The sequence below is a fragment of the Arachis hypogaea genome, chromosome 8 (genome assembly GCF_003086295.3).
Source record: "Arachis hypogaea cultivar Tifrunner chromosome 8, arahy.Tifrunner.gnm2.J5K5, whole genome shotgun sequence".
Classification (NCBI taxonomy): domain Eukaryota; kingdom Viridiplantae; phylum Streptophyta; class Magnoliopsida; order Fabales; family Fabaceae; genus Arachis; species Arachis hypogaea.
In genome coordinates, this window is record NC_092043.1 from 668208 (window position 1) to 683296 (window position 15089).

A 15089-nucleotide genomic window follows, 5' to 3' on the forward strand; every position below is an offset into this window, starting at 1 on the left:
ACCCTCGGTACGCTTCCATTTAGGAAAGTTGCATTGCCAGCCCTTATTAGCACAAATATGGAATGATTTTGCTGAATGGAGAATACACTGTTCTTCAAGATAAAATCAGAATTCAGAAGATGTTACTATCTTTACTACAAGACAGTAGTGAGTGATTAAGGATAGCAATCCACTTTTTAAAAATACAAGAATTATTGAGGATTTCGGGGACGGCCATAGTATATCAGCAACATCACAAATCCAACAACAACAACCCGACAGTAATTGTTGTTACAGCTTTACTCCAGTGGGATATGCTATTAGCATATGCCTTTATTCCTCCTAGTTTTCGTAATCATCACTACCTCCTCATGCAATTCAATTCAGTCCTTTGTCCCATATTATGTAATCCATTCATACATTTTACATTTAAAATGAAATAATTAACGTTTTTTTTAAAATATGTACATTACACATTGAATCATCTAAAATGTTTTGACTATAAATAGAGAAATGATCAGCTCCCAGTTTCCGCAGAGAAATTAAAATGAAGTACGAGTATGAGAATTATGACCCTTCATTCCCGGACCAACCGGTGGTTGATGAATACCTGCCGGTATGGTCTAGGCTACCGGCATTTGGGTCCAAGCCAGCATTCATTTGGGCTCATGATAACAACAATAAGACCATCCTAACCTACTCACAACTCAATGCCTCAGTTGACCACATCTCCTCCCACCTTCTCACTACTCCCACTCTTCAAAGAGGTGACACTCTCCTTCTTCTCTCTTCTCCAGGTCTTCACTTTGTTGAACTCATCTTCGCTTCCCAAAGGGCTGGTCTTTTATCTGTCCCTATGGTCCCTCCTCACCCTTCTTTCGCTAATGAAAATTATCACCACCTTCTTAGAGTTATCTCGCAGACTAAACCCAAAGCTGCAGTTGCTCATTCTTCTTACATTTCATGTATCCAACGCTATCTCTCTGATCACAACAACATTAATCATAATCTTAATCTTGTTCGTGCGTTACAAACCATGAAATGGATTTCCATTGAGGACATCAAGCATGGTGCTAATAATAATAAAAATAATGATAAATTTGGTGGATCCCTAACATACAATGGTTGCAGGGAGAATGATGTGTATCTTGTTCAGTACACTTCTGGCGCCACCGGGATTCCGAAACCGGTTCTTGTAACGGCGGGTTCAGCCGCACATAACGTCAGAGCTGCTAGGAAAGTCTATGATCTTCACCCAAACAGTGTTATTGTTTCGTGGCTTCCTCAGTACCATGACGCTGGCCTCATGTTTTTGTTGTTAACCATTGTTTCTGGTGCTACTTGTGTTCTTACTTCGCCAACCTCGTTCATCAAACGTCCCAGGTTGTGGCTTGAATTGATCTCTGAATTCAAGGCCACGTGTACTCCGGTACCTTCTTTCACGTTGCCACTGGTTCTCAAACGTGGAGGAGTTGATAAAGGAGTATCTCCCATTAATCTTTCCCATTTGAGGAACCTTATACTCATCAACGAACCTATTTACAGAGACTGTGTCGAAGAGTTTGTTGGAGTCTTCGGTCCCTTTGGGTTAAGCTCTTGTGCCGTTTCTCCTTCTTATGGTTTAGCTGAAAACTGCACCTTTGTTTCCAGTGCATGGAGGAGTAAAAGTGACGCGTATTCTTCTAGTAGCTTCCACGATTTTCCAACTCACAACAAGCTTTTACCGGTTGCGAGACTATGTAGGAAGGAGGAACAAGAAGACATGGAAATCGTGGTGGTTAATGAAGAGACTCATGAGCCAGTTGAGGATGGTGTTGAAGGTGAGATTTGGGTTTCATCACCAAGCAATGCTTCTGGATACTTGGGACACCCTTCTTTGACGAGAGAAGTGTTCCATGGAAGACTGAGGAACATGGTTGGAAGATGCTTTCTTAGAACACGTGACACAGGGATTGTTAAAGGAGAGGGGAGATACCTCTTTGTTACTGGAAGGTGTGAAGATATAATCAAGCTCCAAAATGGTGAAAAGATTCATCCTCATTACATTGAATCTGCAGCGTATAACAGTTGCACAAAGTTTTTGAGAGGTGGTTGTGTTGCGGCGTTTAAAGTTTCTGAAACAGTTGTTGCAGTGGTGGCGGAGTTACAGAGAACTGAGAAAGAGATAATGGTGGATAATGAGGTGTTGGGTAGCGTTTGTAATGGGATCAAAGAAAGTGTTTTGAAGAAGGAGAATGTTCAAGTTGGGTGGGTTGTTTTGGTTAAGAGTGAAAGTGTTCCAAAAACCACTTCTGGGAAATTGCAAAGATGGCTTGCTAAGGAGAAGATTCTTGGTGGGAAAATGAAGGTTGTGATGGAGATGAAATTTGGTGATGATGATGTTAGTAGAACTTTACCAACTGGGTCGTTACTTTCACTTCTCTGATCACATACATAAAAACTGTTTGATTAGTAAAGTAATCTATGACGAGTTTATGTATTATTATTACTGTTGCAGATATGCATGAGAGATGAGTGTAAATAGTTGTTGAAGATTGAGTCTACACCGATACCTGCGTATTATTGTATGGTGTTTACTCTGATACATATTTGGATTCTGCATAGATAGAAGGAGAAAAAAAAAAGAATAAATACTATTTTGTGAATAATCTATAGTTGGATTTTTTGAATGTCATACACTCCTATTGTTGAAGGATGGTGTGGAGAATAGAAACAGAAATTAAAAGGTAAAATTAAAAATTTTCCAAATCTATGAGCTGAATGAATAAACATTTAAAGCACTTGAGAAAATTAGGGTTCAATCTGAAGTTTAGCGCTCAATTGCAGGAGGTGGGACGAAGGTCAACTTCGACGTCCGTTTCTGGAAGTGGATTCATTGAGGAAGGTTTAGGAGAAGTATACAGTCGTTGGTGGAGGCGACCTCACCCGACAGTAATATCAGAATCTTACAGGCCACATATCTAGCATTTGCAATTTTTAAACTCCCACCAAAAGTGGTTATTGGAACAAAAAATCTGAATTTTTTTTTTTATTTAAGTCCAGAGGTGGTCAAATTTTTTGTCTTAAATAACATGATTCATTCTCATTCTATTTTGTACGGTAATTCTTCTCTATACAGCTCTTGTTTTTTGAAGTGATAAGTTTTAGGGGTTAATATTTAATACTTTATTTTTGTTATTATGACCAATGATGGTTGTTGAATATTAGAAGTATTGACAAGCTGTGATTTATGATTCTCATATTTATGTGTGAGCTATAAAGGATTGAAAACATGCTATTTCTTCCTTTAATGTGATGCAAGTACCTATAGGTCTTGGCTCAAGGTTGCATTCAAGCATTGGCTAGTTTAGGTCCAGTTTGCGTGACAAATGATGTGAATATATGTCCCGTTAGTTTTCAACTGTGAACTATATTACAATAAACGAAGCATTTGCATTGGCCATCATTAGATATCCTTAAAAATTTCTAAACAAATCTTATAGAATTTTTTTTATATGATATGTGCTTGTCAATTTAATTGGCTAAAAAGTTTTAATAACAACTCAGTCATAATTGATTAGAGATCTACTACTTAGTTACAGCTATGGACTTTGGTTAATGCCTAATTGTATAGCAATCGTCTCCATTTATGTTAACTCCGTAATTTATTATGCATACGACATGCTTTGTTCTCGACTGGCTTCATTATTTTTTACCCCAGAATGTGTGAGAGTAAGACGGATTTGGAAGATGACAGCATGTTAAAGTTGTCAGGCCAATAAAATGATGGTTGGAGCACCGATTTTGGTGACGAAGATGATTCGAACGGGTCGGAAGATCCGTATACTGACGAAGGTGATAGTGGCCCTACTGACAGCGAATACCAAGGCTGCGATGGTGGTGGATGCGATGTAGGTGCCTCAACAGAGGATCAAGGGAGCTAAGGGAATATCATGGGTGAACAATTCAGCAGTCCAGACCCTGTGAATGGTTCTGTGTTGTTATGTACAGAGTTTACTGGGGTTGAAGATGCTTACGCAAGCTATATGGCGTATACGAAGGGTATTGGTTTTGCCATACAAAAGGGAGATTCTGTTAAAGACGAGGAGAAAAATATTGTCAGAAAATTTTTCTACTGCAATCGACAAGGGTTGCGGAAAAAGAAGCACTATGAGAGGGTTGACAGAAAAATCCCCATAAATTGGAGACGAGAGCAAATTGAAATGCCAAACATGTTATGTTTTTGGACAAAAGTTATGGAAAATGGTGGATGAAGGCATTGGTTGAGGAGCATAATCATGACTTGGCATCCCCAGTGTTCACTAATGTAATGGCACCGCATAGAAAGATTACAGAAGGTCACAAAGCGCATTTACATAGCATGCATGAAGCCGGTTTTCAGACAACTCAAATCATGGACTTCTTTGCCCATATGTGTGGTGGATATCGGCATATCGCAATCTTAACTTCATAAGTAAGGACTTGTATATATGGATGGAGTTAGGCAATCCAGGATCATTGAGGGAGATGTAGCCGCAGCAAGAAGCTACTTGAAGGGTAAGGCTGAGTTGGATCCTATGGCAGTTGTGCAGTATACGTATTGTGCTGAGAAGCACAGCAATAAGCTACTTGAAGGGCAAGGCTGAGTTGGATCCTATGAAAGTTGTGCAGTATACGCATTGTGCTGAGAAGCACCTTGGTCACATGTTTTGGTCAGATGGTCACATGCAGCATGACTACGAATGCTTTGATGATGTGTTGGCATTCAACTCGACGTACAGAAAAAACTTATACAACAGATCTCTTGTAATATTTTCAGGCACTAACCACCACAGACAAACAATTATTTTAAAAATAAAACACATTGAAATATAATAAACAGAATTGTTAATTCAATATTTATTAATGAATAATTATCAAAAGAAAAAAATATTGCATAAATAATAGAAATAATTCGATAATATATAAATTAATTTAGACCATTAAAAAAGTAAAAAAGGTAACAAAAAATAAATATATAATTTTATTTTCTGTTATATGGTACAATGTTAATTTATAATATAATATGCCATAATATTCTCATAGATAAGAACATAAAATTTAATATTACTCTTTTTTAAAACTCATATCTGTGCAAAAAATAATAGTAATAGAAAATGTAACGACCCACAATTTTAAAAATATAAATATAAATAAGTTATAATTTATTTCATAAACTAAAGTTCCTTATTTTAGAAATTATTTTACTATAAGTAATTAAATTAATTTTTATAACTATTTGAGTTCAACTAAATTTAGATTCATATATATATATATATATATATATATATATATATATATGATAAAATATTTTTCATAATTAAAACTATAATTTTATTAATTTATAAATTAAAAGTTATATATATATATATATATATTAATTTAAGTATTTGATATTTTTTAATTTAAAAATAGAGTTTAGTTAATAATATTATTATCGAGCTCAATATCCAACGATATGAGTAAATATCGGTACTTTCCGGTGAACTTAGCTTTGCTAATGCTTCACCGTATATCTTTTATTGTCATGTTGCTAATGTCATTTATATTAGTAATTCATATATATTATTACTTGTGTTTTAATATATCCAAGTTTTATAGTTATCTATTTAAGATATTTATAACTTGAACCGCTGACTCAACAGCTTAAGGAAGTTACACCCAACCTCTTGTGACACCTAACCATTCATTAATCATCATCACCAATGTCTTGTAATCTCTCCTTCACGTTACAAGAAGAAAGAAAAGTGAGAAATGGACCGTGAGTGAGAAAGAATCCATGGCACCTCCGAGAGCTTCTGACTTCGATTTCTTATGATCCGTAATTTTAATAAAAAATATAATCTGATAAAAGTGTTCGTATCCTCTTCCTCTACACGTTGGCATTACTTTTGATTGGTGGAAGTTGATGGGGACATAACTCCCCTACCCCTTGAATTTGGTCAACTGGAGTTCTAGGAGGCACAGACAATTCCTGACATTTTTCTCTTTAGCAGCTCGGTCAAAAAGCTTCTTCGGAGGTCCCGTTGGTTTGATTTCATATGAAAATAGGGTTCTGGTAATTTATCATTAGTTAAATTGGTGTTGGATAAGTAAATGCTGATTTGGTTGATTATTAATTGAGTTTGAATGAGTTTATGTTGAATTATTGTTGTTGCTTGTGATTTGTTGGTTTGGCTATAAGGAACAGCTTAGTTGTGGTTGTTTTAATGGTTTTGGCACTGTTGTGATGTAGTATTTTGAGAAAATTGATGAGATTTGGTGGTGAGTCCACCAAAATTTGCTTTCCAGAGATACATTGGCCAATCCAGGGGATGGTCGCACCTGTAAGACAGATGTTGCTTACAGAGGTTATGGCACTGGAAACCAAACTTAGACAAAGGTTGCTGAGTTGCGTCGGGAGGTCGAAACCGGCAAATTAGCTCATTACCTGTGATAGGACTAGATATGCATCATATTATTTGCACATTTGCATTTGGTTGTGTTTACTCATTTTATTTCTCTATGATTATGCTGTTTGATTTTTTGTGTGAATTGCTTGTGTGTTTGTATTGTGAGTCTGCTTGTGTTTGTTAATTCCTGTATATGTCAAAGATTAAGATAACTCAAAACTGAGTGACATGACTTTGATTTACTTAGAATAGTTTTACTTAAAGAAAACTAACTAAAGTCTTTAAAGTGAGTTTAAAAAATCCTAAAGGTAATTATTTTAAGGTTATACAGTAAATATTTGCAATTTATTTCTTTATTCTCACGGCATTCACTTTTCCTACTGAGAACATGCGAGGACAACGTTCTCACCCCCTACAAATCTTCTGTTTTAAGTGATAGGTTTAGGAATCTTTGGCGAGAAGTCACGACCGATCCACAGAGTTTTATGTATATGTATTCATACTTTTTGTATATGGTTTAATCTTAGACTTTATTTTTCCCTCGCCGTTTATTGTCTTGGATTTTTAGAGGGGTAGGACTTGTATTTGAGAATCTTGGATTATGTTTATATATATGATGCTATGTGATTATATATATTATTTTGATTAAGTGGTTAACAGAAAAGGCTTATCGTTTTCTTGAGTAAAGTTCCGATTCGTATTTGTAAAGACTCGATATTAAATAAAGGTAGTATAAAATAGAAAGATTTCGAGGTAAGTAACGCCTAAGCTTTTAGTATAATCATACGAGGTACTAAAAGTTAGGGTGTTACAGAAAAGAATAATATACGATGCAATGAGAGAATATAATTAAAAATAATAGTAGCAGAAAAGAATAATATGTGTATCGTATGATCCTTCATACTTGAACCCTCTCCTCAAAGAAGGAGGTATGCATGAATAGTCACCAAGTTGTCATGCTTGTTAATATATATGCAAATTATAATACATATAGATATCTTTTAACAAATAGTTTACTTCTATTTAATTATTTTAATTTTAGTTATAAATTCACTCATTCTTATATTAATTATATTTTTATTTAACAATAATTATAAACTCACTTGTTTTTTTTATAATTATATGATATCTATTAATAATATTTTTTAATAAATACTTGTAGTATATAATAATATAATAGGTATAAATTAATTAATAATTATTAAAATTTGAAAATAATAGTTATTTAAATATAAAAACAAAATAAAAATAATTATGATAGAGTAAAAATAATAAACTATTTATTATTCCTATTTCATATTGTTTTAGAATAGCTTGATTATTCTTAAAATGTTAGTGAAAATATGTATTTTAAATTTTAATTTTAAATTTTTCACTATTTTATATTTTGTATTTACGTAGGACATGATCAATCGGTTCAACTAGTGAATCACTGGTTGAATCAGTGACCCAATAGTCTGACCGGTTCGATCATCGATTCAGTTTTGACAATTATGGCACAGAGGCAACAACGAGACGTGACCGGAAGAAGCTTCCACAGCAGCGTATATATAGTGAGTGCACAAAGAACATCATCTTCTTCAACATTCATGGAGCTCTCATATGTTGCTAATGAAGAAAGACTGACTGCATTGGAGTTGGTAGGAACTGAATCGGGGGTATGGGTCTGTTGAAAATGGCTAGAATTCTTCGGGTTGGGTATGCTTTTGTGAACCTTAACCCAAATCTAAAAAAAAAGTTATTCATTAAACTAATAAATTCTATTGCTTCATTTATTTCAACTATTTCATCTCACTATTAGAAAACTAGTTATTACAGACGGATATTTCCGACGGATTTTATCCCACTGAAATACAGAGGGAATTTTATTTTTGTCGAAAAACAAAAAAAAATGGATTAACACAAATTACAGACAGAAAAAAGAATCCGTCAATAATTCCGTCGGAAAAATTAATTTTTTTCAATAAAAAATAGTTACAGACGAAAAATCCATCTGTAATTAAATAGACAAAATACTGTGTTTTATTAAATTATTACAGATAGAAAATCCGTCTGTAATTTATATTTTCCGTCAAAAATATATTAGAATAAGGAGATGAGTCACTTTACTCCCGAATACTTCACTTCACTTATTTTTCACGTGAATTACTCCCATGCCTTCTCTCTCTCTCTCTCTCTCTCTCTCCATTGAAGCTCCATTGAAGATGTGACGTCCTCCGCTGTTGCCGCCGCCGCCGCCGTGGCTCGCGTCGCACGAGCTCCTTCCATCGCTGCGGCTCGCATCGCACGAGCTCCTTCCACCGCCGCTCTGAATGCGTTTGCTCCTTTCGTCGTCACACGAGCTCTCTCAGCCGTGCTCTTGTCTTACGAGCTCCCTCCGCCGCCGTTCTCGCGCTGCTTCTTCTCTCCTCGCCGGAGGTTTGTCATCGTCTTCTCTCATCACTGTTAGTTTAGGTAGGCCTCCGCCTCCTTCTCGTCCCTAGCCCTTACCCTTCCATTGTGATTCTATTTCGATTTCATTATCCCTAGCCCTAACCCTGTCCCTTCCCTGTTTTTCTTAACCCTAATTCTCGTCCCTTAACCCTAATTTTCCGTTTGTTCTCTCTGGTTTAGAATTATGTTATGTGGATCGATTTTAATCCTAATTTGTTTTTTTTTTCAGGTCCACTGAAGGTTACACCATCTATGGTCGAGTGAAGATCCCCAGCAGTATGCTTTGTTTTTCTTTTTTGTCACTCTGATTTTTATTTTCTTACTTTTTAGTTAATTCAAAATCTAATTGTTGGATGGTGACTGATGCGAATAACCATTGCATTTGAATTGGCAGATTTTTTATATTTTGTTCAATAAACTTTAGAGTGTATCTGATAATGTTAATTGAGTGGAATTCAGCAAGGTTTTGCTAGAGTTCATTGTGGTGTGCATCCATTCCTTTGTGTGCATCCATTTCTTGTTAATGGTGTGCATAAATTTGTTTGCAGATTTAGGAACAAAAGACTATATAATTCCTGGAAAAGTGTCGAATGTCAAAGTCATACTCAATGGTGGTCAGAGAGTTACTTTTTTGAGGCCTGATGGATATTTCTCATTGTATCCTTTAATTTACATCTTCATTTTAAACTCATTTCAATTTTCATGATAACTGCTATTACAATAATACTTCAGGTCATGTTTAATTTGATTTCTGTTTGCTGTCCTGATATTGCTTTTGCAAAGTTATAGTTAATGATAGTATTTTGTTGTTGAGCAACAAACTAGTTCCTTAACATGTTTGATTTAAGCCACAACGTCCCAAATATTTCTTGATGGATGCTTCATGAGGTCTGAAAATTATAGCTTCTTTGATGAGTATGCAGGGCCAGGGGACAAGGCTGTTTGTGGCAACAAAACTAGGACGAATTCGAGTTTTCGAGTGGCCACAAAGCAGATGCTTTTGGAAGTAGTTCAAGCTGCACCAAACAGCATAGGATACTATGCAAAAGGGAAGGTTGATGTTTCTGGAAGGGTAAATGAATCTGCTTATGTTTTGGCTAATTGTTGGAAGAGTTTGAACAGTAGTTCTTGCAAAGTATGTATTGAGAATTCTGTGAATGCATCTATTCACAACCCTTAACAATATATATAGCATTGTTAATTTATTATCTCTCTCTGTGGTGCTAGAAGGTGCTGAATTAAGGAGAGAAGAGAGAGAGAATTTTGGAGAAGGTTTGAAGTGATTGGATTTCACAGTTATATGCATTAAAAGCTATCTAAGGCCATAGAGCAGTTACAATGAAATATATGCACGGCTTCAATAATAATAATAATATCAAATACATGCTGTAAACTACAAGGTTTGCACTTTCCATCTACTTCTAACTGCTTTCACTATTTACCTTATTATTTTTCAGATCACTTCACTACACTACTGCTCTTCTTTTCTTTTTAGTTTGTGGCCTTAATTCTCTATCCTTAATTCTTTGAGAGAACTTGAAGCTGCTACTAATGGATTGTGTGAAGAGAATGTGATTGGTGAAGATGGTTATGACATTGTTTATTCTAGCGTTCTAAGTGATGGTACCAAAGTTGCTGTCAAGAATCTCTTGAATAACAAGTATGCGTTCTTTTCTTATTCTTCAATTCAATTATCGGTTTTGAATTCTTCTGTTGGTTCATATTTTGTGTGGTTGAATTTGACATCAATTTGGTGATAACGATTTCAATAGTGCCATTCCTTCCTTGAATTCACTTAAGTTTTACAAGTTTAGGTGAAATCTTGAGTTTGATTACCTTGCTTCCCAGCTTGTTTATTTTGCATGTTTCATTTGATGCTTCTGCTTGATTTTTTTCAATAAAACTGAAATGTCTTAATTGCCTAATGATCAATGGTATTCTGATCTCCATAATTTGACTGAAAAGCACATACATTTGTGTTAGGCATCTCGGCCATCAGCACTTCCTTCAAATATGAGGGACACATTATATCATGGATTGCCCAATAGTTTTAAGACTATCTTTCAATCTAGGTTGCAAAATATGGATATCACTAAAGAGGTATGATATTCAATCTTGGTGTTTAATTAATTAATTGCTCAATGAAGACTGGAATATTATTTTTTCCTAATGGAATATGCTAAGTGGAAATTTTTGTGTAGCTTTCCATGACTCAGGTCAAAGCTGAGATGGACAAGACTCTCCAATGGCTAACGCCAATTGCTACAAATACGACCAAGTAAGACATAGAGAATGCTATGCTTAAGATAATTATGTCATATTCATGTATCTGGCAGAGCACACCAAGGGTTTGGATGGGTTGGTGAATGGGCAAATGGAGGGTTAGTTACAAACATGATGAACCTTCCCTCTTTATATTCATTCATTCATATATGATAATAAAATTTTATTCTTATTTATTTATTCAGGAATAATAATGAGTTTGGTGACAGCACAGGCAAGGAGAGTAATTTAATTCGCCTCCAAACACTATATTATGCTAAGAGGAATAAGATAGATTCTTACATAATTGAATTGTTGACATGTCTCAACCATTTGGTTACATTTGTAAGATACAGACATCATAGTGGTAGTAGTAATGGCATTAAGCCAAATCAAGGCAAAGGTAATACTTTGACTTCAAGAATTTGGCACATCACGCGTGAGTTTCCTCTTTTTCCAATAATGGCTGCATGGACCTTTTGTACCCCACTTGTAGGAATTTACAGCATCATACACCATTATTCTAGTATTTTCAAGGCTATATCTCCTCACTATATTTTCCATTTCTTTTGGAGAAATGGAAAAGCTGGCTGGCTTTTACTTGGTGGTACTGTCTTCTGCATTACAGGTATGTGTGTCTGTTATCATCTTGATAATATTCATCATCATTGTCCATTGATACAGAAGTAGGAATATTATCTTTCAATTCAAGGACTTCTTTGTTTCTCTGTCAATTCATGTTATTATATTATCAACTTGGCATGCTCTGGTTTGGCTATTGACTAAATTTTCTATATGAGAATTGTGCAAAAAGAGACTTGCAGCTTAATGTTACTGGTGGTTTCTGAAATGTTTTGGATTGATTTTATTTGATTTGGATCTGAAATTTAAAGAGAGAATGAAAAAAATTTGATTTCTTTTTATTGTGTTAGGAATATGGGAAGCACAGATGCCAAGTGGAAATTGGCTGATCACCCAAAGCTGCCAAAGGGAAATTAAAGCTAGTTGCTGTGGTGGTTTTGGATGGATGGGGTGAGGCCAACGCTGATCAATACAACTGTATCCACACTGCTGAAACTCCAACCATGGATTCCCTAAAAAAGGTAGATATATAGATATAAATACTACATGGTATATGCACCCTTTTGTGGAATCTGAAATCTTTTTCTTTTTGCATATATTATGATATATTCATTCATATAATGATAAGATCTAAGATTAGTCCCCCTTTTCAGGGTGTATATGTTTGCTTGATTCACTTGCTGCTCATGTATTGTTATGATTCCTAAGTTTTTGTTACCTTGTCATTGGTAGGTGAGAGGCATTCTCTTGATTTGAAGTTTATTTAGTTAGAAATTCCAGTGTTATTGAATGTGTTGGATTTGTATGATTATTGATGAGATAGAAATAGAAATGAATGGTGGAGTTGGTTGGTTTTTGTTGTTGTAGGGTGCACCTGAAAGTTGGAGATTGGTGAGGGCTCATGGGTACTGCTGTGGAACTTCCTACAGAGAATGACATGGGCAGCAGTGAAGTTGATCACTTTGTTTAAAATTAGATAAAATTGTGTAAAATTTAGTATGGTTAAAATTAGATAAAATTGTGTAAAATTTAGTATGGTTGAACAATATATTGAGGATTATAGTTGATAATACACTTTGTTTATGTTTTGAATTATATTGACTTGCTTGTTTATAATAATTTTCTTTTAGTTTTATAATACGATGAATTTGTTTATTTTTTGAAATATTATAAATATTCGAATACAAATTAGATAAAAATTTGTATTAAATTTATATTTATTTTGTATGAAAATAAGTTTATTTTGTAATTAGAAAAATAAAAAAATTCTATTTTACCTTATCGATGGATTTACAGATGGATTTTCTGTCTGTAATTAGAGTGTAAGATGATTTTCGAAAGTTTAAATTACAGACGGAAAATCCGTCTGAAAATTTGTCTGTAATTACAGATGGAAAATCTGTCGGAAAATCCGTCGGAAAGTTTGTCGCCTTCGAAAAATGGATGCAAAATTTACAGAGGAAAAATCCGTCGGTAACTGATAAAAATCTGTCTGTAATTTTCCGACGGAAAAAAAATTCGTCGGTAAATAATTTTCGACGGGACTTTTACAGAGGGACAAAATCCGTCGGTAATTTCGTCGGTAACCAAAAATCTGTCTGTAATAAAGACTAATCCGTCTGTAAATCTGTCTGTATTAATCTATTTTCTAGTTGTGTCTTCTCGAAAAATATAAAGGTTTAATTTTTTTTATTTTGTTTATAATTTTAATTGTTCTTTTGTTTTTTTCAATTTTTAGAATATACAAAAAATAGGACAATAAATAATTATACTTATAATTTTAATTTTTACATTAAAAAATTTAGACATCATTTTGATTATCTATGGTGTGAATGATTTTATTTTTTCAAAATTATCAAGAGAATACAAAATTTAAATTATTTAAATTAAATTCATGTCATTTAATAAAAAAATAGGCAAATTTTTATTTTTTAATAAAAAATAGTTATTTTAAACAAATAAATCTATACTAAATCGTTAGGTAAATGAGACAACGGAGTAAGGGAGTTTATTAAGTTTAAAAAAAATTATGCTATCTAATTTTTAACGAGAGAAAAATCATGTGACACATTTTAATTGTTAAGTTATAATAATAATAATAATAATAATAATAATAATAATAATAATAATAATAATAATAATAATTGAGCTTTTTATATTTTTTGGGGCATATTCTAATTGAATGTAATTTTATCCTTTTTACACTATCTTCCTATCCACTTTAGTTTTTTTCTTTTATCGGTGAACATCGGGGCCAATGGCCCATCTATTTTGCCTTTTAACTTGTATACAAAAATGACATACATTCTTTGTCTAACTATTCTTTAGAGATCCAATCATTTTTGGTGTGCGAGCACTTCTATCCATTTTAAACCCATGATTTTTGATACTAAAATTTTCTAAATGCTCCAGCAGTAAACCAAAAACAATTACTGCGCTTAAGTCTAATCCAACAACCCATTCTAAGAATCCACGTGTCTCAAATCTATTGGAGGGTCAACCAAAAGTCACCCTTGATTACCTAATACAGTGTCACCACAGAACTTATTATGTGTGTGTGTGTGTGTGACATTTGTGGTGGCCAGATAAAAATGGTGACTAAGATGATCAAAGATAAATATTCAATCCAAGTGTTATGCATGGCACTTTTGAGTGTAGACCAGAAAAGTTGACTAGGTAAAGCCTGGTGAAATTGTTAATGAAAGAGGAGTAAATATTTTGAATCTCTAATCAAATTTAATTAAGACGCTGATTATAGATGTTAAAAAAAGAGGTGATACGAATGCATCGACCGTTATTTTAGGTTCATTGTTCTTAAAGGGAGGGTTTTGACTGATAACACCAACGGAGAATTGCTAAAGAAAGATGTATAGCACGAAGCAAAAGGGAGTGAAGGAGGACATCCATCATAGGAAGTGGGGAAAGGATTGGCATCAGTGATGGAATGGCATAGTGACATTGGGATTGAAGCTCGTCGTGGGTGGCTTGGAAATTTCACAAATCAGATAAGAGCTATTGTTATGGTATTAAAATTTTATTTTTGAGAATATACTATGTTAATGGTTTCGAACATAAAATACATCGAAGAAGGAATCCTCTGGATAGGAGAGATTGATTAGTGGGAAGCATTACCATGGGGAGGGGGGAGGAGGGTGAGTTTCTTAAAAATTTGATTACTCTGTAGTCTTATATTTTTTTTTGGAAAGGGAGATTTGGTTGTGGTTACACAGTTAGATCTAATCAAAACTAACATGAAGAAAGAGGAGTGTTAGGGACAGTAGATTTTGTGATTTGTAGCCATTAAAGTTAGCTTGAACTATATATTTTAAAAAAGGAAAAAGTATGAGGAGCCAATACCCCTTATTGTACAATGCATACAATGAGGGTTTAATTGAAATTAAAATTAAATTATGGGTAATTAAT

At 34.1% G+C, this 15089-nt stretch overlaps 2 protein-coding genes across 45 annotated transcripts; both read left to right on the forward strand.

Annotated features, from left to right (window-relative positions):
* The first annotated feature begins 526 nt into the window (after nucleotides 1–526).
* LOC112708279 (uncharacterized) lies at nucleotides 527–2404 on the forward strand. The gene has a single exon (XM_025760465.2). The coding sequence runs from the start codon at nucleotides 527–529 to the stop codon at nucleotides 2402–2404; it is 1878 nt and encodes a 625-aa protein (XP_025616250.1).
* Nucleotides 2405–8491: 6087 nt separating this feature from the next.
* On the forward strand, nucleotides 8492–12804 carry LOC112705548 (protein PSK SIMULATOR 1-like). 44 transcript variants are annotated; one of them, XR_011864390.1, is made up of 12 exons: nucleotides 8492–8807; nucleotides 9052–9098; nucleotides 9371–9479; nucleotides 9671–9957; nucleotides 10050–10222; nucleotides 10318–10482; nucleotides 10806–10922; nucleotides 11024–11203; nucleotides 11291–11487; nucleotides 11581–11712; nucleotides 12017–12187; nucleotides 12534–12804. XR_011864390.1 is itself a non-coding variant. In XM_072200345.1 (11 exons), the coding sequence occupies exons 6-10, from the start codon at nucleotides 10836–10838 to the stop codon at nucleotides 12118–12120; spliced, it is 597 nt and encodes a 198-aa protein (XP_072056446.1). In that variant the 5' UTR covers nucleotides 8492–8807; nucleotides 9052–9098; nucleotides 9371–9957; nucleotides 10050–10222; nucleotides 10318–10482; nucleotides 10806–10835; the 3' UTR covers nucleotides 12121–12187; nucleotides 12534–12804. The 44 variants fall into 44 exon arrangements, 31 of the variants coding, with proteins under 31 accessions (XP_072056446.1, XP_072056443.1, XP_072056447.1 ...); XR_011864396.1 differs by having other exon boundaries at nucleotides 10365–10482; XR_011864386.1 differs by having other exon boundaries at nucleotides 10053–10222.
* Nucleotides 12805–15089: the final 2285 nt, after the last annotated feature.

Excerpts from the sequence above, each read along its gene's own strand:
- LOC112708279 (XM_025760465.2), top strand. The coding sequence starts at position 527 with ATGAAGTACGAGTATGAGAATTATGACCCTTCATTCCCGGACCAACCG.
- LOC112705548 (XM_072200325.1), top strand. The coding sequence starts at position 10,836 with ATGAGGGACACATTATATCATGGATTGCCCAATAGTTTTAAGACTATC. Across the intron at positions 10,923-11,023 it reads ATATGGATATCACTAAAGAG|CTTTCCATGACTCAGGTCAA; the intron begins GTATGATATTCA and ends ATTTTTGTGTAG. Across the intron at positions 11,101-11,290 it reads ATTGCTACAAATACGACCAA|GAATAATAATGAGTTTGGTG; the intron begins GTAAGACATAGA and ends TTATTTATTCAG.